The 24,721-nt window shown below is 56.5% G+C and overlaps 1 protein-coding gene across 2 annotated transcripts in view; it reads left to right on the top strand.

Annotated features, from left to right (window-relative positions):
• LRRC7 (leucine rich repeat containing 7) overlaps positions 1-24,721 on the top strand; it is a 165,337-nt gene that overhangs the window by 42,418 nt on the left and 98,198 nt on the right. The window contains exon 1 of one of the 2 annotated variants that reach the window (XM_069023689.1): positions 21,079-21,134. In XM_069023689.1, coding sequence (XP_068879790.1) covers positions 21,104-21,134 — 31 coding nt within the window. In that variant the 5' untranslated portion in view covers positions 21,079-21,103. Of the gene's footprint in view, positions 21,135-21,980; positions 22,030-24,721 lie in introns of those variants that run through there. The other variant, XM_069023692.1, reaches the window with a different exon arrangement.

Genomic DNA, 24,721 nt, shown 5'->3' with positions numbered 1-24,721 from the left:
ACGTTGGTGAATCAAACCCAAACAAGGAATTGTGTGCGGCAGGAAAGAGCCAGGAGAGTTAATGAGCACTAATTGGTGACGAAGTTTGGTGCTGAGGGAGGCTGGGCACCTGCAGGTGGCTCCAGGGAAACCAGGTGTCCCGCATTCCTTCTTCCTGTAGAGTTTCTTCCTTTATTTATTTGGATTTGTGGCTTTACCCTTGGAGACACCAGGGATGGGAACAAACTGGGGCCAGTTTGATGCTGAGGCTGTTTTTTCTTTTTGCAGATTCCGAAGACTGGAGGGATCAGGAATGTTGAGGACGTCGAGCTGAGGGGGTCGAGGTGCTGTGGGCACCTTGGAGAAACCTGATGGTTGTGTGAGGAGCTCCAACTCTTCCCACATCCAGGGAAAAGGCTGGAGGCTGAGGGCAAGATCCAAAGGAGGAGCTTTTTCCCAGCATCCCAGCGATTCCAGGAGCAGAGCTGACCCCTGGAGCCCCACCCAGACACTCACAGCCAGGAGGGAATCAGGGCACAAAAATGGAGACATAATTAAAAATTACGAGCTGGCCCTCAGCAAAGCAGATTAAGGAATTAGACTGAGGCCAAAACAGGACTGCAGGCCAGGCTTAATTTCCCTCCCCAGGGCCGGCTGAACTCCCGACTCGTGGCTGCTGTTGTTTGATGGTTTTGAGGTTGTTGTGTCTGGTACAAAGCTCTGCCCCCATGCCCTGCCCAGCCTGGAGCCACCTTCCCCCAGGGACCACATTTCCCCAGCAGACACAATAAATATGTGGGGGTTTCTAACGATATTTCCGTGGGGTTAAACTGGCAGTTCTTTCTCCTGAAGCAGAACGTCAACGTTGCCGAGCCTGACTCGTCCCCCTTCTCCTTGGCTGGGCAATAACGGAGCTTTTGATCATTCCTGGGAAAAATGGAGTGAAGGAAGTTTGTCTTTCCTTGGAAAGCTGGAATTGGAGCCGATGGGTTGTGAGGAGAAGGCTCCACTCGGGTAATGAATTTAAGGCATCCAATGGAAGGGCTGAGCCTGCGGCTGATGGACACGGAGCTTCTCCAGACTGGATGCTGAGGGTCTCCATCCATCCATCCATCCATCCACCCACCCATCCATCCATCCATCCATCCATCCATCTGGGACAGGAGCCGCCTCCCACCTCCCCGACACACAGCTGCTGGTAAGTCACAGCTCTAAGGAGCTCCCAGCAAATTTTAAAGTGCTTTGAGTTCTTTCTAATAAGAGCTGGCAGCAGAACCTCGGAACTCTGGTGTCTGGAGCTGTTTCCCGGCGCGTTCTGAGCGCCAGCGCGGGCTCTGCGGGGCCACGTTTGTGCCACGAACCGCAGCGTGCACTCGGTGGCTCCTCCGTGCAGGTTTTTATCCTGCTGCCAGCCATGGAAACTCCAGTGGCAGCCCAGAAAATGCCGGCTGCCTCACACACCGGAGCTGCCTCACACACCGGAGCTGCCTCACACACCGGAGCTGCCTCACACACCGGAGCTGCCTCACACACTGGAGCTGCCTCGCACACCGGAGCTGCCTCATTCCTGCTTTTCCATCCTCCCGCCCCAGCCTGTGCCAGGCTGTGCTGCCTGTGGGGTCGGGGGTGGCAGTGGCAGCCCTTGGCAGGGTGTGAGCCACCCCAGTCCCGGTGCCAGCGCCGCGTCCTCGCAGCCCCGAGGTTGGGTGATGGGGTTGGATGGTGGTGATGGTTGAAATTGGTGATCTTAAAGATCTTTCCCAACCTTTACGATTCTGTGATGCTCCAATTCCATGAGTTTGGTGCACAGCTGTCACTTGGGCATCGTTTTCTTTGCTGGTGCTGTAAAATCCCAAAGTTACAGGCTTGGGAATGGTGACATCAGCAAGGGGAGCTGGGTGTTCCCGTCCTTGGGAGAGACAAGGAGCCCTCGGAGCTCCCGGTGACCCTGGCACTTCTGGAAGTGCCAGCAGCTTCTGCTGCTTCATCCTCTTCTTCCTGCCCCTGCTACCAACACAAAATACTTGGAGATTTTGTGTGTCGATCAGAGCCTCTGTCCCATGTCCCCAAACCCTCTGCTCGGGGGTTGTTCAGAGGTTTCAGAGTCAGATCTGATGAGCAAAGTGTGGCTTTGTCTGGTTTGGTTTATTTATGAGAATGGGAAGAGGGAATGGTTTGTGCTGAGGAAGCTGAGGGAGCTGGGAAGGGGCTGGAGCCCCAGGAGAGGCTGAGGGAGCTGGGAAGGGGCTGGAGCCCCAGGAGAGGCTGAGGGAGCTGGGAAGGGGCTGGAGCCCCAGGAGAGGCTGAGGGAGCTGGGAAAGGGGCTCAGCCTGGAGCAGAGGAGGCTCAGGGGGGACCTTGTGGCTCTGCACAAGTCCCTGACAGGAGGGGGCAGCCGGGGGGGTCGGGCTCTGCTCGCAGGGAACAGGGACAGGAGGAGAGGGAACGGCCTCAGGCTGGGCCAGGGGAGGCTCAGGGTGGTTATTGGGGAAATTCCTTCTGGAAAGGCTGTCCAGGCCTGGCACAGCTGCCCAGGGCAGGGGTGAGTCCCCATCCCTGGAGGGGTTTAAAAGCCATGTGGATGTGGCACTGGGGACATGGTCAGGGGTGGCCTTGGCAGCGCTGAGGGTGGCTGGACTCGGATCTCTGAGCTGTTTCCCTCAACCCCAGCTGGTTTCTGCCAGCAGAGCAGGTGACCAAAGCTGCTGAAGTCCAGTGACAATTTGGGTTTGCAGCATCTGCTGTTTCTCACTTGCTCAAACCTCTGCTTTTCCCAAATTGGCTGCAAAGATTTCCTGACACTTTTTCAGCCCATGTGAATTGCTGCAGCTCCCCTGAAGCCTGGGGAGGTTTCTGACCCTGTGTCAGCCAATAATTTGGCCCCTGGTTGTCAAAAACTACTCAAGGCTCATGTCCATGACAGGGAAAACTTATTAGGAGGTGAAAATTGCTTGCTTGGCTTTTCCTGCTTCTCCTGGTGACAGTAAATAACACGAGAGCCCTCACAGAGCTCTGATAAAAGCACAGAAAGAAACAGCCAAAAGCCCAGCGGCAAGGAGGAGCCCCAGGGTGGGTCAGGGTTTCACCTCCCCGTGCCAGGGACACAGCCCTGGGTGCTGGGGGGGCTCCAGAGGTGGCACCCAGCCTGGAGGAAAGGATCGATGGAATTCCAGTGGCTCAGACTGCCCACAGAGCTCCAAGGTGGGGCTTTCCTTTTGGCTGGGCGGCTCTCAGGACCTTCCCCTGGCCTGGGGTAGTGCTGGGACACAGAGAAACCAGCACTGTGCTGGGACACGGCGGTTCCCCCCTGCTGCATCCGTTCCGTGCTTTCATCCCAAGACATGGATCGGGGTCTGTGCCAGGAAAAGCCCTGCTGGAAACCCCCGCGGGAGCCCTCAGGTGGCAGTGGCTGCTGAGGGCTCTCCAAGGCCCCACCACCCCGGGCTTCCAGACACACAGACTGAGTCCTGAGCTCCCAGCGGTGCCCAGATGTTTTCTGGGATGCTTTGGCTGCAGGCAGTGTGGATAACTGGAGTGGGCACCGCCGGGTGCTTCCATCTGTGGGAAGTGGATGGCTGGGCTCAGGTTGTTCAGGGAAGCTGTGGCTGCTCCTGGATCCCTGGAAGTGGCCAAGGACGGGGCTTGGAGCACCCTGGGATAGGGGAAGGTGTCCCTGCCCATGGGATGAGCTTTAAGCCCAAACCATTCCAGGATCCTCTGCCTAAACCCTGTGATTCTCCTGGAAGCCGGGGAAAGCCTCTGCAGGTGGGGCTGCTGTAGTCCAGAATCCAAACTGGATTTCATTTCCAGGCATCCTCAGGACAAGCAGAGCTGTGTGGGGTGCCCTGACCCATCCCACTGCCCCCAGGCTCCGGACTGGTGTCCAAGGATGGAAAGGAGCTTCCTGCTGCTCCTCCCAGCCGAGGGATGCCAGGCAGCTCCCGCTGCAGGACAGCAAAGGCTCCATCTGACATCAGGGCCGATGAAATCGAATCCCTGGGAAGGAGCCAGCGTGAAAGGCAGGGAATATTTCCCGGCCAATAGTTTCTGTGGGAAATGGGGCTTCTTGCCCTACTCCAGGCTCGCCTGTGAAATGGAAAAGATGACTCGAGCTGGGTTCTTGTTTGGATTGGTTCAATTAAGCTGAGTGGGGCTTTGAGGCTCAGGTTTATTTGATGGAATTATTGTATGGAACTCACAAATGTGATCCTTTAACCCCCAGAGAGCCTCTGCTGCTCGGGTGAGGGCTGAAGGAGCTGCACTGTGCCCCGCTCCCGGGGCTCTGATGGAATGAGTGTAATTCCTGCAGGCCTTGACCCAAATCTCTTTTTCATCTCTTGCTCTTGGATTAAGCCCCTGATTGAGGAGAGACTTGAAGGAATTCTTGTCAGAGATGCTTAAGTCGCTCAGGAAGAGGATGAGACAAAAAGAGCTGGGAGGTTTTAGTAAACATTTAATGGTTTTTGCATCATTTCAGAGGCATTTGCAGCGTCTAGGGCTTCTTGAGAACCCCACAGGTAAAATAGAAATGGGGTCTGGTGGGGAGAGGGGCTTCAGGGGGTGTCCAGCCCCTCCTGGGCTCCTGCATCCTTTAATTAAAGAAAGAAAAGCTGATGAGAGCCTCCACAATCTGAAGGCAGCCTTGCACGTGTCGGAAAGCCTTACTGATTTGGGATAGGCAATAAATAAAGGGTCTGGGTCTGCTGGGACAGCTCAGCATCCTCAAAGCAGGGCACAGGACACCCCGAGGAACGAGGAGTTAGTTAAAGCAGGCCAGCAGTAATTAGAGGTGGGAGACGGAAATAATTAGAGATGGGAGGCTTGAAACCACTCTGAAGAAATTATAATTATTCTTGATACATTTTAATAAATGATTTCTTTTTTAAAAAAGGGAAAACTCCCTTGGAGTAAGAAAAGATTGCTTATTGAGGGAGCAGCCTCATTGCACAAGGGGAGGGAAGGAGCTGGGACTGCTCGTGGTGATGGGCAGGGAGCAATTATTGCTCCAACCAGAGTGGCAACCAGGGATTGCAGGTGGTTCCATCTTCCCAATCCCAAAATTCCGAGCTGCTGCCAGTTTTAAATGCCTGTCCCAGTCCCCTCTGGAAGCGGCTGTTCCCAGCCTGGGGGTGCAGGGAGTGGTGGCACGGGGAGGATCTCGGCTGCCTTTCCAAAGGCACAGTTCAGTGCTTCCAGCGGAATTCCTTCTGTGTTGTTTCCCTTTTTAACCCTGGAGCCCCCATTAACCCTTCGGGGCATCCCGGCTCTCCCGTTGGATGCATCCTGCCTGTGCTCAGCATCCACACACGGAGTTCTTCCCGAGGAGATCCACAAATCCCAGTGCTGAGGGAAGAGCTGCTCTGGAGGCTTTTGGGGGCTCCCTCTGCAGCCGCCGTGTTCCGTGTCCTTGGAATCCATGTCCACATGCACTGTCCCTGCCCTGCTCCAGGCCTGCTGGGCTTTCCAGGCACTTCAGGGGCCTGGGGCAACGCCAGGGCCTGAGTTTTTCTTCCACCTTTCTTTTCAGTGGAAGATGATGGGATATCCCACGGAGGGGCCGTTTATCTCCAGCAGCCGGGGCAGCGATCTCGCCGGTATTCCAGGAGGGATTTCCCAATCCTGCCCCTGCAGATTGCCCACTTCTGCTCAGCTCTGACTCTCCCACGTGTTCTCCCTTCCCCTTTTGTCAGGGAAATGGATGGAATCACCGCGGAGCTGTTCCGAAGCGCGCCGCTCATTGAACCCCCGGCATTAATTAATGAACGTTCCTCCAGCAGGCAGAGGTGTGCTGGGGGAGTAATGGAGCTCTTATCATCAATCCTCTGGGGAAAAGAGATCACAATTCCAGCGTGGGAATGCTGGGTTATCCATTGGAAAATACTCCCCTGTTTTCTCCTCAGGAGCGGAGTGAAAAGAGGAAGGGGAAGGGTGGTGAGATTAGAGCTGGGTCTGATTCCAGCGCAAAGACTCCTCGTGGCACTGGGAGCGCCTGGAGCGTCGGGATTCTCCATAGGATCCTCTCATCTCCAGGGAATTCCTTCCTTTGGTTTGGTGCTTCAGGAACGTGGCAGATTGAAAAACTCTCCCCTGGCAACATCTGTGGGTGCCTGAGAACGGATTCATGGAAAAGGGAGAGGTTCTTCGGGGCATTCCCGTCTTTATGCCCGGAAAAGGGAGGGTTTCCTTAGGACATTCCCGTTTGCCTGCCGAGTTTTCAGTTTTGGTCCATCCAGGAGGGAATGAGGAGCTGATGTTTGGGCGGTGCTGGTGATGATCCCACTCCAAATCCCCCCCTCCCTCTCCAACCCTCTGTGCCGCCTCCATCCTCTGGCGCGGGGCTGCTCCGGGAAAAGCCTCACATCCCAGGAAAAGACACTTTGGAAGCCGAGAAAGGGCCAGACCCGCAGCCTCCGAGTGCCAGTGGATCACTGGGCAAGGAATGCCAGGAGCTGGAGCAAAACCCGCAGGGAGGGAGGCGGGAGCGGACTGCCTGGAGCAGGAATGGGAGGGAAAATCCCGGTGGGTGCTGGGGGGTCTCCAGCAGCAGCGAGCCCAGGGCAGGCAGCTGTGCAGGGCGCTGGGAGAAGTTGGGAGCCGCCACATTCCAGCTGGGAATGAGGCTCGGGACTCCCCGCGACTGGAACGGGAATAACCCGAAGGACAAAGCGGCTCCCGGTTGTTCTTTTCCCAGTTCCGTGGTTTTGTCTGCAAATTCACGAGCGCTTTCCGACTAAAAATTAAAAAAAAAAAAAAAAAAAAAAAAAGGGAAAGACTCCTATCCAAGAGTGTTCCCTGGTAGTTTTTAAAATGGAAATGTTTGCAGGGGGTTCCATATTTCACAGAAATTAAAGAAAATCCATCTCGTTCCCGGAATGCTCCGTAGCATCCTAAGGCGGGAAGCAGGGAAAAGTATCGCCGGGAAAGTGATAATACATCAAGGTTCCTGTGCTCATTAGCAGCACAAGAGGCATCATATACATAAAATGTGGGTCAGAGCATCGCATTTAGCTCGGATTTATCCCTGGCGGGAGGCACTCGTGTGCTCCTGCGGAACAACACATGCTCCGATAAGGAATTCCAATGGCACGGCGCCTCCTTATCTCGCAGATAAGCAAATGTGCTCGCTCCCCCCAGGGATGATTTTCCAGCTTGTCAGCTCCTCCCTGCTCCCGGCCCCGCTCCCGCGGCTGCGGGGTGGGAGGGGGGAATATCCCGCTGGAAGGTTTGGGAGTGGAGGAGCTGAAGGAACCCCGGGGCATCTCCAGGGGCACCTGGGCAGGAGGATGGATCGGCCCCGGGGAGGGCAGAGCTGGAAGGAGGAGGCCGGGAAAGGAGCCTGGAGTGTCTTCCCTGGGCAGGGATGGAGCAGCCAGGGAGCCATCCTGGAATCCCAGAGCACCTGGAGCTGGGAGGGACCTCAGAGATCATCCAGTGCCACCCCTGCCATGGCAGGGACACCTCCCACTGTCCCAGGCTGCTCCCAGTCCCAATGTCCAGCCTGGCCTTGGGCACTGCCAGGGATCCAGGGGCAGCCACAGCTGCTCTGGGCACCCTGTGCCAGGGCCTGCCCACCCTCCCAGGGAACAATTCCTTCCCAATCTCCCATCCATCCCTGCCCTCTGGCACTGGGAAGCCATTCCCTGTGTCCTGTCCCTCCAGGCCTTGTCCCCAGTCCCTCTCCAGCTCTCCTGGAGCCCCTTCAGGCCCTGCCAGGGGCTCTGAGCTCTCCCTGGAGCCTTCTCCTCTCCAGGTGAGCACCCCCAGCTCTCCCAGCCTGGCTCCAGAGCAGAGGGGCTCCAGCCCTGGAGCAGCTCCAGGGGCTCCTCTGGATTCTTTCCAGCAGCTCCAGGTCCTCCCTGTGCTGGAATCCCGGGGCTGGAGCAGCTCTGCAGGTGGGGCCTCACCTGAGCGGGGCACAGGGACAGAATTCCCCCTCTCCAGCCTGTCCCCTGGATGCCTCCCTTCCCTCCAATTCCGTGGGAATCACTCATGGGAGAAGGGATCCAAGGAAAGACGCCCATTTGGAAAGGCAGGCTCAGCACCAGCCACTCCCAACTCAGGGATGCAAAAGGAACCCAAAATACCAATTACTGAGGGGAGAGCAGCTTGGAGCCGGATTAAAACCAGGACACGGAGTGTGTGTGTAGCGAATTCCCAGACAAACCCCCAAAATTCCCAGTCCCTGCCTGGATCACACGGATGTTTTTAGGCACGAGCCTGTACAGGAAATATTCCCGCAGAAACTCTCTGAACTGTTCACAAAATTAGAAATATCTGCTCAGTTTTACACCAGCAGAGGCTCAGCTCGTGTTTGCACCTCTCGTTGCTGTGTAAATATAGAAGCTGCTCTCCTCCAAATTCTTTCCTGCTTAATTTAAGTTTTCTTGGATTGAGTAGGGAGCTAGGTTCATTCCCTGGAATAGGGAATGTAGTTCATGGAATGAGTTCAAGGGCGCTTTCCAGGTGGAGAGGGAGAAAAAAAAAAGTATATAAAAATAGATATTATGTTTGTATAAAATTATATATAAAATAGATCACATATAAAAATAAATCTTTTATTTATAATAAAATATATGTATTATAATATATAAAACACATGTATTTTTATTTATATTTTTACATGTGTTTTATATATATATATAAATTAAATTTTAAAACTCAGGTTGTGTGGGTTCCACAGGTTTAAAAATAAAGCCTGGCAAAAGCTTTATCCATTTTAGCTGATTTTTCACTACTTAAGGGAAATTTTGACTTCTTGCTCCTTTTCCAGCAGCCCGGGGTGGGACTGGGCCATGGCTCACCTGGGCACGGCTTTATTTGATGTCTTGCCCTACTTCCAAGAACTTCCACACATTTAAAGTTCAGCCAAAGCGTCTGAACCTTCCGTGATCCCTCCATCCTTCCATCCCTGTGCTCTTGGAACACCCCAGACTCGTCCCCAGGGGGGTTGGTGACACGGTGGCCTTTGCTCTCTTGCCTCACTCCCAGTTTTTATATTTCCCATGCTCTATAAAGCTGGTTTTTGCCCTTGAAATCCTTCCCCTGTTTCTGTCCTTAACCTGACGTTTGATCCAGGTCCCTGTTCCCGTTTTACACCACTCACAGATTTTTTAATATCTTTCTTGTGACCTCTGCCACCGCTCCTTCCCGAGGAGGGATTTAATTCCCCAGCTCCTCGTGCCCATTGGGAAGAAATGCAGATCTGCTGGAATGCTTGGCATTAATCCATTTTGGATCCCAAGCAATTCGATGGAGCCCAGCGAGAAGGGCGGGCGGTGCTCTCCCAGTTTCCAGAGGGAGGCACTGGAGCAGGATGCCCAGGGAAGCCGGACACCCAGGAAGGGTGGGACAGAGAGGAGCTGGAAGGTGCCTTCCAACCTGACCATTCCCTGATTCCCTGGTGCTGTGGACGGGACTCCCCAGTACCCCCAGCTGTGGCAGCTCTGGCCACCAGCCCCTGGCTGCAGCTCCCTGGCTCTGGAGCTCCCTTTGCATTGTTTTTGGGATGGGGAGGTTGTTCAGGATCCAGTCCTCCTGCTGAAACAGCCAGGATTTCGGGCTATTCCCATTTTCCGAGTCTTATCAATCCTCATCCATCCTGTACCAGCTCCTCCCTCCTCGTTGGGTGTCTCCAGCCCAGCACTTGGGTGTCTCACTCATCAGTGACTCAGACACATTCCAGCCTCTCCATGATCCATGGCTGCACTCCTGGCATCCATCCCACAGCTCCTCCATCCCCGGGCAGGGGAAGGCAAGCAGCACCTTCGCTGCCTGATTATTTCATCCTTCCAATGGTTTTTCCCCCTCCTCCTCCCATTCCCCAATTTATCATTTCTGGAGATGCTTCACCTGCAGCAATTCCTGATGATGGATCAGCAGCTCCTGCCCCCTCCTGTGCTGCTCCTCATCCCTGAATTATTTTGGAGATCCCTCCTGGTGGCAGCTCTTGCCTCTAATTTTCCCATTATCATGCAGAGCTCCCGAGCCAGCTCATCCCAGAAATGCCAAGGGCACGGGCTGGGCACAGATTGCTCTTTGTGCTCCTGGTCGCTCTGGTTTCCAGGGAGTCGTTCCCAGTATCCATCCCCAAAAAACCCCAAAACACGGATGTTCCCACAGCTCCCTGACGGGAGGGCACAGCCGGGCGGGGATCGGGCTCTCCAGGGAATGAGTGATGGGAAAAAGCCTCAGGGAGGTTTAAGTTGGATCTTCGGGAAAGGATAAAGTTTTCCTTATCAGCATCCCACGTGGAATGCTGTCCACACCTTTTTCCTTCATTGCAATCCCAGCGTGGCTCCTGGAGTCCTAAAAGTCCCTGGATTTCTCCCGCTGCTCCCTCCATCACTGAAAGTGCTGGAACTGCAGCTGTTTGGGTCCTGTTGGTGGGAAAAGCTCCAGGGAGAGCTCAGAGCCCCTGGCAGGGCCTGAAGGGGCTCCAGGAGAGCTGGAGAGGGACTGGGGACAAGGCCTGGAGGGACAGGACACAGGGAATGGCTTCCCAGTGCCAGAGGGCAGGGCTGGATGGGAGATTGGGAAGGAATTGTTCCCTGTGAATTCAGCCTGGTCCAGTGGAAGTCTCCCTGCCCATGGCACGGGGCTGGAATGAATTCAAGGGCTTCAAGGTCTCTTCCAAGCTAACCCATCCCAGAAGTGTTTGGTGGGAACAGGCTGTGTTCCTGCAGCCCAACTGGAGCAGGGATTTCCGGGATGAGGGAGCCCAGCTCCCTGCACTGCTCCCTGCTGAGTGGATTTCCATGCTTTTATTCCAATGGGCTGGCAGGAAGGTAAACAGACGTGCTGACGTGAAAAATCCAGTTTCATTTTAATGAAATGTTTATTCACAGATGGTTTAATATTAATGTTAAATTGATCTCTGGAATTTTTCCCCATCAAAAATTAATGCGATGCACTCTTTGTGCACGGAAAGCATCTCCCAATTAACTGGGAGATAACCACTGGAAATCCAACACTGCCACTCAGCCAGTCCCAGGCCATTCATTTCCTTAAGTGCACAAGCACTCCATGAATAATTAATGATGATTAATAGTGGTATTAAACTATTGCTGCTGGATCAGGAGAGCGGAGCAGGTACCAGTTTGTGATTTATAGCCGGGAAACAATGAGGAATTTGGGAAGGGAGGAATCCCTGTTCTGGCTGGGTGCTGCACACCCTGTGGGTGCCTTACACATCTGACTTCACACCTGCATGGCCACACAGGTGCCACCTCTGGGGCTTTGAGGAGCTCCAAACTTTTCCAGGAATTCGACCAAACTCTTCCCAACTTGGTCTAAGGTGGGAGTTGGACCCTCTGGATTCTCTCCAGCGAGGGAGGGGCGAGAGGTGTCCCAGAGCCTTGTGGGGTGTGGCAGAAATTGACGTGGGGTGGAACCAAAGGAAGGGACAAAGGAGCTTTTCCCATGGCAATGCCCCAGGGAGCAGCCCCCCAGCCTCCCTGCACGGCAGGATCCCGCCCGGAGCCGCTGTCCCTGGAGAACAGCTCCGTGCCGGGCTGCTCGGCACAAGGCAGGAACGTGCCTGGGCTGACAACATTAATATTGATTAAAGGGTTTATGACTAAGTGTGAGGAGGAAGCAGCAGCCTGTGCAGAGCTCGGAATAATTTGGAGTGGTTATTTTTAGGCCAGGATGAGATAATGGATTTACACCGAGCCAAGGGCCGGGTGCTTCATCCCATTCCCGGCCTTTGTGGCTTTGCATCCCCAGGTATCCCTGGGTACATCCCCACTGGGCCACCCTCCATCCTCCTTCCCCATAGGAACAAACGGGACCTGGTGCAAATTCCTGCTCCTTTCCCGGTGCTTTCTGCCTCATCAGCACCTCTGGAATCCACAAGGAAACCAGAGAGGCTGGAAAGAAATTAGTGAATGTAATTTAGCAGGAAAAACGTCTCCAAACCCTTCTTTCCATATGTTTGTTTGCTAAGCCATGGATTTTCCTTGGATGTTGGCACACAACCAACCCACTGAAATTAAGGAATTGTTCAAATATCCAACTTGGAACACGTGAAACGTTCCCGCCTTCAAAATAATGATCTTGGGAAGCTCCGCTGGCACTGCTGGGATCCCAGAATCCCAGAATGGCTTGGGCTGGGAGGGATCTTAAAGCTCATCTTGCCCCATGGACAAGGGACACCTCCCACTATCCCAGGTTGCTCCAAGATCCATCCAAGCTGGCCTTGGCACTTCCAGGGATGTGGAGTCGGAGCAGACCCACAAGGGCCGGGACACGTGTGTATCCCTGTGCTCTGTGTCCTTTCCACCAGGGACCATCCCATCCACCCCATCCATGGCCTCCTGAAGGCAGCTGCTGTTGCAGTTCCTCCCATGGGGTTGGAGCCAAGCCCATGCTCTTGGCCATGGGAATGGGAGGAATTCCATCCAGCCACCTGCCTTCAGTGGGACTCAAAGGGAAAAGGCAGGAATTCACACCTTCCCCCTGCTGTGACACTCATCACGAGGAATAGCCGTGATTTTCCCTGGCCCTTCCCCGCTCGTTCCAAGGGAAGGAGTCTCTCCTGCAGGAGATGATTCAGCGGCGTGGAGCTCCCGCAGCCTCCCCTGTCTCCCTCGGTTGTCAGGGAGGATGGGCTGAGCTGAATTTTAACAAACCCACTCCCCTGCACCTCCTTCAGCTCCAGAGGCGAAAAACAAACGGAGGCTTGGAGACATCCTGAGCACGGATCACATCCCACTGCAGGAGTCCTGTGGAGATCCTGCTGGGAATCTCCTGCTCTTCAGCCCTCAGAGATCCTCTGCACTGGGCTCTCTCCATGCAAAAGAAAGGGACATAAAAGGCTCTTTATGCACTTTCATGTGTTTGGAAACAAATCCTCCTCCTCCAAATGTGACCTGGATCCCTTCGCTTCAGAGGTTTTGAGATTCAGCCCCCGTGGTTTCCCTAAAGGAGCTCCAGGAGAGCTGGAGAGGGACTGGGGACAGGGGATGGAGGGACAGGACACAGGGAATGGCTTCCCAGTGCCAGAGGGCAGGGCTGGATGGGAGATTGGGAAGGAATTGTTCCCTGGGAGGGTGGGTAGGCCCTGGCACAGGGTGCCCAGAGCAGCTGGGGCTGCCCCTGGATCCCTGGCAGTGCCCAAGGCCAGGCTGGACATTGGGGCTGGGAGCAGCCTGGGACAGTGGGAGGTGTCCCTGCCATGGCAGGGGTGGCACTGGATGGGCTGTGAGGCACCTCCCAACCCAAATCCATCTAGGATTCCATGATTCCCCCATCACATGGAGGTGGAACTTTGGGAGCCCACCCTCACTGTGGGAAGGCTGGGCCCTACCCAGGGCTGCACTGCCAGGCTGGACCCTCCCCATTCCCAGCAGGATGGGGGAGCCTTGCTGGAGCCCCTCTGGATTCACCCCCTAACTGAGGGATTCCCTCCCTAACAGAGCTTGCAGTGCCCAGGATGGAATTCCATAGAAGGGCTGGATAAACACAAGGGGAGGTGGGCACTGAGGCTCCCACTCCTCGTGCTCCCCATCCCTGCCTTGGCTCGGCTCCCTGCACGGAGCATCCCCGTGCCAGCTTGGGAACAGGGAGCAGCCACTGCCAGGCACCAGCTCCTTCCACAGCCACTTGCTATTTTTTCCTGAAGAAAATAAATTTTTTAGGGTTTTTTGCAGTGTCTGTCCTAGAGCACGGACAAGAAAGGTTGGTTATAAATTATGGAGGGCTGAGTCCTCTGTGGAGGGGGGAGGAAAATCCAGGGAGCCTTGGGAAGGGGAACACAGCATTCCCTGGATGGGTGGGGATGAGCCAAGGGAGGTGGGGATCCCATCAAAGCCTTCTCCTGACCCTGGGAAGAGCTCCTGGGGCTCTCTGGCCGGGCAGGGAGCAGCCACATCCCATAATCCAACCCCAACCCTGCCAGCAGCTCCGGAGCCTTGTGAGTGCAATGAAAAATTCAGCAAAGGCAGTTGGAGAGAAGCGCGGGATCATGGAATTCTTTAGGGTGGAAAAGACCTCCAGGATCACCGAGCTGAAGCCTTGGAGCAGCATCTGAGCACAGAGGCTTTAACTGGGCTCTGCTTGGGGAGGCGAGGCCGAGGGGGAGGCAGCGTCCTCCTCCCAGCTCCTTCATCAGCTCCACCACTGGATTTGGGATATGAGAGGAGTTGGGAGCATTAATAGAGGAAAATGAGTTTTAGTCACCTTAGGGGGGAATTAAAAAGGTTTTACTTTGGCCAAAGAGGAAAACAACAGAGCTGGGCCGAATCCGTAGCTGCGAGCAGCCCCTGGATCCCGGAGCAGTGGGAGCTCCTGGCTGCTGGGGTTGAGGGGGAATGTGTGGAGACATCCGTGTCCCTGGGACAGAGGAGGATTCCAGCACTGGGGCAAACGGAACCTGGGTTCCTGCCATTCCCTATTCCCAAGTTATGGCCCCCTCTGGAGCAAGCAGAAGGCTTGAGAGCATTCCCACCAGGTCCCCTCTAAGTTGCAGCCTCTAAGCTGAACTCGGGGACTTCCCAGGAAAAAAGCCCCATCCCTGTGTGGTTGGCAAACAAGGAGATGCAGGAATTGGACTGGGGAATGATTTGCTCCTCCCAGTTTTCCTCACGTTATCCTATTCAGTAACTCCATGAGCCAGTCCAAGGGGAGGGCTGCTCCTGGAGCACACGGAGCCATCACACCTCGCTGCCTTCCAGCCCTGCACGTGTGGCTCCTCAAGTCCCCTAATTCCGGCCCCAAATCCCAAATCTTCCATTTAATGGAGGGCCAGGAATCCTGAAATCCTGCTGCTAAAAGTGAGAGGAGCTCTGGATTCCCAAAGAATTGTTGGGATGGGCTGAGCCTCCCCATCCCACATGGCACATGGGGAAAGCCAAGCTCAGCCTCTCCACTGCTGCATTCCCAATTATTTTGACTCAAAAGAGCCTGGAGTAGGGACAAATCCATCATTCCTTTGGATAATTTGAATGTATGAGTGTGATTTTTAATACCCAGGCTTCTCCAGCTGCATCTTCCCATTTTTTATGACGTTTCTCCCCATTTTCTGGAGCAGGCCTATCAATTCTCAGCTGCTTTCTTCCTCTTGCTTAATTGAAAATGTCACTTCTCCTATTTAATGAGAATTCCTGCCCTATTCTAACCCTGTCAGAAGAGACTTTATCCCAAAGCTGGTCCTAAAGCCCACTGCAAAAGTTTTTCTGCTGCCATAAATCCGTGAGGGATTCGGGAGAGCTGCTGGGGCTGACAAGGATTTGAACCCCGTGTGGGGAAATTACAGCTGGTTTTCCAATTTCTCTTCATCTCTGTATTAATTCCATATATTCTCCTTGCCCACCAGTGCTGCTCTTGGCTCTGTGCAGGGGTAGTGAGCCCCAGGACGGGAAAGGAGCTGGAGAAGCAGTGGGTGGGGTGAGTCCCCATCCCTGGAGGGGTTTCACAGCGCTGTGGATGTGGCACTTGGGGACGTGGGCAGGGGTGGCCTTGGCAGTGCTGGGGCTCCTGCAGCTCCTACCCCCGTGGTTCCCCCACTCCATGGCAATGTCATCCCTCTTCTTTTCCTTTTTTTCTGGAAAGATGTGTGGAAAGGTTGGGAAATCTGCCCTGCAGACCAAGGCAGAGGGGAAACAAACAGTTCCTGATGTTGCTGCCGCTGTTTTTGGGGATAATGGGGGAGCAGCGGTGGGGATGGGAGGGAGGGAAGGCTCTGATTCATAATTCCTCATCCCACAATGTTTACAGCACTTGGGCTGGGAAAAATACCTGTTCCCAGGAAGGATCCTCAATAGGCCTGGCTTTCTGCTCACTGCCATTGCTTAGTAACAGCTCTATTTTTAAATGCTAAGAGGGTAATAGACCAAAAAACTGGGAGTTTACTCAGTCTCTGATCCAACAGGCACTAAACCCAGCGGGATGGGGCCGTTGGGATTGTGGGATTGCGGCCAGGAGCTGCCCACACCAACCTTCAACGCTTCCAGCTGGGTGAGGAAAACCCCAAAGCTGCCAAATCTGAGCAGTCCTCAGCTCGTGGTGACCTCCTGGGGAGGGCATCCTGTCCGTGTGAGGGGTGGGATGTTCCTGGGGCAGCCACGGGTGGGGAAGGAGAGTGTGGATGCAGGAACAGGAGATCTTCAGGGGGAACCTCCTTCCTTACAGGATCTGCTTCTACCCCAGTGCCACTCTGGAAAGAAATCCTGGAGTCCCAGCCTGGTTTGGGTTGGGATGGAGCTTAAAGCCCATCCCATCCCACCCCTGCCATGGGCAGGGACACCTCCCACTGTCCCAGGCTGCTCCCAGCCCCAATGTCCAGCCTGGCCTTAGGCACTGCCAGGGATCCAGGGGCAGCCACAGCTGCTCTGGGCACCCTGTGCCAGGGCCTGCCCACCCTCCCAGCCTGGAATTCCTTCCCAGTCTCCCATCCATCCCTGCCCTCTTTCAGCTTAAAGCAAATCTCCAACCGTTTCTGCTAAAATAAATTCCCAGGAGTATCCAAACCTCCTAAAATCTGATTTGGGAAGCAAAGCCCCATGGATCTGGGAGCACCACCCGTTTTCCCACTGCCTGGATCCCATGCGGCTGCAGAGGGATGGCTGAGGCTGCCTCCTGCCGTGGGATCTTCCCTCACAGAAAATACCAGGATAAATGGGATCAGTTGTTTTGGACCCACCCCTGTGCCCCATCCACTGAAGGTCGTGGAATTTTATTCCTTTCCCTGGGCTTTGCAGCAGGCAGCAGAATTCCCTCCATCCAGGCCTGGCATGGATTATTCCTTTCCTTTCTCAAGGACACAGCAGATAAACTCCTGGAAATCCCTCGGGAGCACAGGAGGGAGAAAAAGAGAGCCCGGGGCTAATGAAGAGCTGGAGACAAGTCCCTGAAGCCTTGTGCCACCACCACCTACCCCTGTGGCTTTAACCCATTCCTACGAGGAATATGGCATTAAACACACACCCAAATCCCGAGCTTTGGGGATGAGGTGCCAAACCAAGGCTCAGGGCACAGCAAAGCCTTCGCTGTGTGCACGTCCCAGTGCCACCAGCCCCTCCTGCTGCAGAGGGCTCACTGGAAGGAAGCCACCAGGCAGAGGCAGGTGCTGGTTTATTCCTGAGATCTCCCAGCGACGCTGCTTTGGGAGCCCTGCCAGGCTGCAGCTGCCTCTGCCCGGCTCCTCTGCCCTGCCCACGGAGGGACCCGGAGCCTGGGCACGGCAGCTCCTCCAAAACCACCCGCAGAGGGGAAACCCGCTGCGGTGCCAGCGCCCGGAGCACCAGGAGTGATTTAGAGCTGTGAATTACCAGAGCGTGGCAGGAAAAGAGGTGCAGTAAGGGAAAGCACGGAAGGTGTGTTACGGACACAGCCCCGAGGGTGGAAACGGCATTTCCCGGGATGCTCAAAGCCGGAGTGACGCCGGCAGTGAACCCTGATGGAGGAGAAAACGGGATCCGCGGGTGGAGGTTGTTCCTGGGAGGGAATGCTCGCTCCCGGCCGCTCCTGCAGCCGCCCTGGAGCTGTCCTCGGTGGCGTTTCTGGCAGAGCAGCTTTGCAGCTCCTCCCCGCATGTGCTCCGCGCACGCCGGCACGTGGAGTCCTGGAACGCTGCGGGTGCGAACGGACCCTACAGACGGCCCAGGTCCTTAAAAACCCATCTGATTCCACCGCCGGGCACTCGCTTGTGAGCGGCACCAACCCCAGCAGAGCGAGGCACCGCGTCCCCTCCCACGGCCGCACCAGCCCACATCTGGCACAGGGGGATTATTTATCCCTGTTTTCCCTTTCCCACTGGGATTGACAGTGCTCAGGGGCCGTGGCTGCTCCCCCTCCCTCCCACCTCACCCCCACGGCCCGGATTTTAATTTCAGAGGCGGAGAAAATTCCCGTCTCTTAAAGGTCAGGAGGATGCGAAGGAGGGAACAGAGAGAGCCTGTTCCAGCGCGGCCACAGCGGAGCACACGGAGAGGCTTTGCTCCTGCTGCAGTGCCTGCAATGTATTTTTGCCACACGTTGCTGCAGAGTGCAGCCCACTGCAGCAAAGGAGGGGAGCGAATTCCCTTCCCTCGGCTGTGCGCTCCGAGGAGAGGCTCTGCACGATCGGAGCAGCCACCAAGTCTGCCAGCCCCGGCAGCAAAGGGAGCCTCTGCAGCAGAGCCATCCCCGCTCCCCCGCGCTGGCACCGCGGCTGGGAATGACCTTCAGCTGCTCTTCAGACGGCCAGAGTCACGCCTGGATTGTGGGGAACGGAGAGGGAACTGTGTGTCTGAGAGGCAGCTGTGGGGGGGCGAGAGGCAGGGATTTAAGTACTCTGGGCAGACCCGGAGAGCTCAGCTTCTCCAGGGAGGAATTGAATAGGAGGGAAGGGGTTTGTGCACCTCCTGATCGTCGGATGCCGGGAGCTTGGTTTGGAGGAGACAAAATGGAAAGGGGAGGATCAGGGATTCTTCTGACAACATTCCTGATCCCCGTGGCCAGCACTGAACATCCCAGTGGCTCCCAGAATACCCATGGAATCACGGAATCCCAGGCTGGCTTGGTCAGAAGGACCTTAAAGCTCATCTCATTCCAGCAGGGACACCTCCCACCATCCCAGGCTGCATCCCGGAGCAGGAGATCGGGATTGCCCCAGCTCCTCTCACAGATTCCTTTGTCCCTTTGGTGAGAGAGGGAAGAGGGAGCAGTTTAAGGTCCCTGGCTGTAATATTTTATAACAGGTTTTTAAAGTGCTTCCAGATGATGGAAATGGAATCATTTCAGTGTTAAAAGAAGAAATGAGTTGCTCCAGTTTGAAGAAGGGTTATCATTTTTGCAGATCCAGCCTGATGATGTCATCACTCCAGAAAAATGAACTTTTTCCTAATTTACCTTCAGTGCAGGGATGCAAATATCCCAAGTTATTCCAGTGGCTTCCCCTCAGTGCCAATGGCCCCGTGCTCCTTCTCTCCTCCTGCACCCCATTTTTAACCCCAGCCCTTGCCAAGGTCCAGAGGCTCAGGTGACCCACGAGCTTCTCCAGCCCCTGAGATCTCTCTGCCAGGGAGGGAAGCTCACAAAGTGTCACCCAGATGGAAGAGCTCCGGCAATTCCTCATGGATAACCCCAATTATCCATCGATTGCACACCGGGGATGAGGAGGGAGGGCAGCGCCCGGCTGCTTTTTGGGTTTCCATGAAGATTTTCCTTCCTTTCCACCCCCGTTTTTCATCTCCTAAATTCTGCTTCAATCAAAATTCCCAAACTTGTATGAGCAGAGCCTGCCAGGTCCCTCCTGCCCCACCCCTGTCACCCTCTCCCAGCTCGCAGCTGGACTCTTTGTCACATCCACCAGGTCCTACTTGGAAGGTGACCTAACTCCCCCCTCATGTCTGTGGCACCACGGCCGTGCCTCATCCCCTCCTCTCCATCCCACAGTGAAAGGCTCCAGAAATGGAGATCAGCTTTGCCTGGGAATATATCAAGTAGCACTCGAGAGAACTTGGAAAAACCAGAGGGGGAAAAAAAATATATTGGGCATTCTAAAGGGAAGAGAAGCTGTGCAGCTCCAGCATTTATTGAATAGAAGGAGCTGTGTCCTTAAAGATGTGCCTTCTCTCCATAGTCCAGACTTGCGAAAAAATGGGGGATAAAAATAACTTTATTTCAGGGTTATCTGTGTGATGCTTTGATTTACCCCCCGTCTTCCCAGCTGGACTCGACCAGACCCTTCTGAGCCCAAACCCGCAGAACCCTTTTAGGGAACACATCCAGCTTTCCTAGGAAATTTTTTGAAGGAATTAATGATTCTAAGCCTTGCCTTAGCCAAGCCCACAGCAGGGAAAGCATTGTTTGTAGGAGCTTATCAGGGGAAATGCATGGAAGAGCGGTGGTAAAGCCCAGCTTAGGGACTTGTTCCACTGATCAGCTGGAGTTCTGCACCAGCAGAGTTCAGGGATGTGCCTGGCATCCACATTTCTCACTGTTCCAGCCTGCTCTTTGCTGGCCTTGTTTTTCCTGCCTCCACTGGAGTCAGTGTCGCTGTGAATTGGTGTGAGATGATGGGAGTTGGGGATTTAAGTTCCGCAGCTCCAGCCTTGCCCTTCCCAGCTCCTGGCCTGGGGAGTTTGGCCCCTGGGAAGGTTCCTACCTCCCCCTGTCCTCCTGCCACTCCCCCTGGCACATCCCTGTGTTTCTCCCACTCCACACTTGCCTTTGCAGGAAGAAAGGTCTCTATTTTGTACGCAAGGGCTCGACTCTTCCAGGGCTTTCCCAGTTCCTTTGTGCCCTTCAAAATCTTGGTGTTTTTCAGGAATATCAGGAAGGGAAAGAACTCTCTGTTGTAACAAAAAATTCCTATCTTGTGCTACTGCAGATCTCCTGGGAGACAAATTTCCATCCCTGCCTCCCAGAAGCTGCCCCTGTCCCAGCTGACACTGGACACCCTGAGATCAGAATCACTGGGTTAGGTTGGGAGGGACCTCAAAGCCCATCCCATCCCACCCCTGCCATGGCAGGGACACCTCCCACTGTCCCAGGCTGCTCCCAGCCCCAATGTCCAGCCTGGCCTCGGGCACTGCCAGGGATCCAGGGGCAGCCCCAGCTGCTCTGGGCAACATCGAATCAGGGGATGCCCGCTTCGAGCACTGCAAAAATGTTGGTGGAGCAAAACTTTTCTGGGCTTAATTTCAGTTCCCACTCGGAGATGGAGGGAGTGGGAGAGACTGGGAGCATCCCCAGAGCAGGAATTCCTCCACCAGCAACAGGGAGAGGAGAGGTCATCAGTGCCACGGGATTATCCCCGTGCAACAGCCTGGAGAGCTCGCTGCTGCCATAAACCCTCCTGTGATCCTCTTCCAGCTCCTATAAATGCTTTCCCTCTCTGCTGCCAGGCAGATTCCACAGAGCTGGAAGAGCGAGGTGCTGACCTCACCCAGCCAGAGCTGTGAAGCCACCGTGTCACTGCAGCACTGCCCCGGAGCCGCGGGTGGCAGCGGCTGCCCCAGGCAGCCCGGGCTGGCCGGGAATGGGACACGGTGGGACCAGGGCTGGGCTTTGCTGCCTTTGGGAACAAAGAGCGGGATCCAAGAGCTGAGCAGCCCCGGGACCTGCTGCTGCCACAGCTGCTCTGAGGAGCACCAGGAGAAGCTGCAGGAGCCCAACCTCGCGGGCAGTGATGTGGTGAGAGATGTCCCTGCCCATGGCAGGAGTGGAACGAGGTGAGCTCCCAACCCAACTCATTCCGTGTTTCCATGAACCCCTGGAGAGAACCCGGGATCGCTCCAGGTCACACACAGACCCAGGGCAGGGTGGGAGCAGGGTGGGACATCCACGTGCGTGTCCTGCTTTGTCCCGCAGTGGGTGATGCTCGCAGGGATGGAGGACAGCCAGGACAGCCCGGACAGCCAGGACAGCCTCACCCGCGGGCACGATGCCCCTGCCAGGTGTTTCCCATCGCCCCCGCGGTTTTAGCCCGTGGCCTGCGACACCCCAGCCCGCAGAGAACATTGAGCTGTCACCACCTCTGCCCGCGCCGCTCCCGGGAGGCTGCGAGCCCCTTCCCGCTGCCCGGCCCCGCACCTTGGCCAGGGTGAGGAAATGGCTCCAGCCGTGGGAAGGGAGCGATGCGGCGGGCGGGGGCAAGTCCGAGCGCGGGGCCGGGGCCGGGCGCGGGGCCGGGGGATGCTCCGGGGATGTTCCGCTGGCGGGGCGCCCCGTCGGGGCGGGGATGGGCGGCACCGCCTGCGCGCACCGCTCCGCTCCGCTCCGCATCCCCCGCACGCCCCGCACAGCATCCCCCGCCCCGCATCCTCCCCGCGGGGGGGGGGGGGGGGGGGCGCGGCCGCGTCCCGCCCCCCCGCACCGCCCCTGCGCCGCCGCGGAGCGCAGCGCGGGCGCGCAGCGGGACCGGACCCGCCCCGCCGCCGCCGCCGCCGCCGCCGCCGCCGCCGCTTTGTGTCTGGGCGCCGCCCGCGGAGGCGGAGCGGGCCCGGCCCTGGGCTCCGCGGCGCGGCGGGGCGGGCGGCGGGACAGCCGCGGGCAGCCCCCGGCGGCGCCCGCGCAGCCCCCGCACCGCGGCTCGGCCGCGCATGGACGCGCGCTCCCGCCTGCACCGTGAGTAGCGGGGCCGGGGCGGGGGGGTGCGCGCAGCCCCCGGGGATGCCCGGGCCGCCCACGCCCCCGGGCGCGGGGAGGGAGCGCGGGGCGGCTCCGCCGAGGACAAAGGAGCGCGGGGAGCGCAGCGCTCGGTGCGCGCAGCCCGGGCTCGCTCGGCGCGGAGCCGCCGCCCCCGCGCAGCCCCCGCGGCGCGCTGACAGCTCGGGCGCGATTCCCGGAACCTGCCTGCGACGGGGGTCGGGCTCGGCGCAGCTCCTGGAAAATTCTGCGCCCTTCGCTGCGCCGGTGCCGCCGCGGCGAGGCGCGGGGAGGTGCGGAGGAGGCTCCCCCCGCGCAGGGACATCGCCGCGGTCCCGCGTGGCGCCGCCGCTGCGTCCCTCGGCCGGCCCCGGCCCGTGTGTCCGTCCCGGCCGCCTGCGGAAGGCCGGCGGGTGCTCAAGTTGGGTGCCCGGGCTCTGGGGAGCAGCGGGGCGATGGGCACCGGCTCATCCCCGTGCCGGGGGATTTGGGGGAAGCTGGGCAGGGCTGGGCCGTGGCGCTCGGAGCCCGCGTCCCCGGCCCCATGTCCGTGTCGCTGCCCGGGGACAGCGTGTGCCGAGGGCACCGAGCTGGGTTTGCTCGTTTTCTCTGGGAGTCTGGGCCGGGGAGGGTCATGGATAGGAGAGCCCTGCTGAAAGTTCCTCGGTTTTTGGGAAATAGAAACGATCCGGTGGATATTTCTGCCGTGCCCCTCACTCCATCTAAATCCCTTCCTTTTGCTCCTGTCCATCCATGATTTCCAGCTAAAAACTCCGGCCACGTGCCGTTGGTTGGTGTCTTTAACCTCAGGTGTTCCGCGTGAGAATAATCCTTAGGAACAGCTGAAATCCAACGCGTTTCCCTCACCATTCCATGACAAGAGAAGTGACTTAATCCGGTGGGTTTTGCTGTTCCGCATCTGCTCGCTCAGCTCCTCACGGAGGAGGGAGGGAGGGAGGGATGCTCGCTCGCCATGGCAACCTCCCGGCGCAGATTGCAGCCACTTCGGGGAAGTAGCAGGACTTGGGAAAGAAATAGGAGCAGCTGATCTCAGAACCGGCATCGGCAGGGATGAACTGTGCATCTTGGAAAGCCTGACCTGTTTTTGGGAATGTTCTTATTGCCTCGGTTCGGAGGTGTGGGTGTGGAGAGGGAATGGGCCTCCAGGAGGTCACGGAGCTTCCTGTGCCTGCAGCCGCAGTGAAAGGAGGGCTCTTCATTTTCCAAACACCATTAATTCCTGTGATTATTCCAAAATTCAACGATTCTATAATCCAATACCATGCTGTGCCATGCTACCTTGGTGTCCCTGTGAACTCTAACCTTGGCCTGTATTCCATCTGTAGAACTTTTCCTTGGGTAAAGCAGCGTTTTTATTTTTTAATTACCTCACAGAGGAGGAGCTTCGTGCTTCTGTTCCATGGCTGATGTGAAATCCCTAAAAAAGGGGGGTTACATTACACTGATTTTCGCAGTTGCTGGAGTAACAAAACCATTCCTGAGTGCCTGGTGGATCCAAGGAGCTGCAGCTCGGGAGCAAACGCTGCGGAGAGCCGGGAGGGAGGCAGTGGAATCCCGGGAAGGAGGAGTGCTGCCTGCCCAGCAGCAAATTCCCCCCTCCCTGGGCCTGCAGGAATTTGTCACTGCTTCCTAACAATGCATTAAAAATTGGTTAAAGTTTAAAATCCCACAGAGAGGATTTTAAAAGGAGGCTTGGCCGTTGTCCCTAGAATATGCCAAGGCAGCAGCACCATTAGAGCCCCTAAAGTTCAGATTAACAAAATTAATCACCCCTGAGGTCTTTGCACCTGGACAAGGCTTTGCTGGGAGCGTTGGTCCTAAAGCAGGGACTCCAGGGATCCCAAACGCAGCAGGACATGGAAATCCATGCCAGGGGAGCAGGGCTGGACCCACCTCGGAGCGTGGCCCTGGCAGGACAGGCTGGGGCTGTGTGGGGGCAGCCCCAGTGTCCCCCCAGAGCCCCGTGGCCACTGAGCCACTCCAGCTCTGCCCTGTCCCCTGGGCCAGCACCATCCCCCCGGAGCTGCTGGGCCTTGGCAAACCTGGGAGAGGCCTGGGATCAGGGAGAGGAGACTGATGGACAGCAGGGCTTTCCCAGGGCTTCAGAAATGGTGAATTTTATCCACCCGGGGATTCAGGGCGTTTTATCCTCCTGGAATTCAGCTGACACCCCCTCCCCTGCGTGATGGGAGAGCAGAGGCTCCATCCCTGCGGCTGCCCAGGAGCCCGGCCGCGGTCCAGGGCTGCCCATCCAGGCTGTTCCCACCTGGGAAAGGGCTGGGGATGTTCTGTGAGCAGGTGGAGGAGGAACTGCTCCCCTCCAGGGTGTGAATCCATCGGGCTGATCATCAGCACTGGGAAAATCTGCTGGGACACAGCTGGGGGTGGGCACCCCGTGAGGTGTCCCAGGAACATCCAGGGCCACTCGAGAATCCCAGTTAAGGATCTCGGTGGATGTGAGCCCAGCACAGCCCGAGCTCCTCGAGGTGGTACCGAGCCCTATTTAAAGATTTCCAAGAGCCACGATGTGTCCTTGGTTTTCATCTCAGCTCCCTCTAATTTTAGCGTGGTTTCCGTAGGCTTTCATTTGCAGATTGCATCAAATCCTAGGACAAGGCTTGCAGAACTCGGGGCTGGGTTGGTTTTTTTT

Source organism: Aphelocoma coerulescens, chromosome 8 (assembly GCF_041296385.1).
Source record: "Aphelocoma coerulescens isolate FSJ_1873_10779 chromosome 8, UR_Acoe_1.0, whole genome shotgun sequence".
Classification (NCBI taxonomy): Eukaryota; Metazoa; Chordata; class Aves; order Passeriformes; family Corvidae; genus Aphelocoma; species Aphelocoma coerulescens.
The sequence above is the reverse complement of the archived record's forward strand: the minus strand, read 5'-3'. Positions and strand labels throughout refer to the sequence as shown.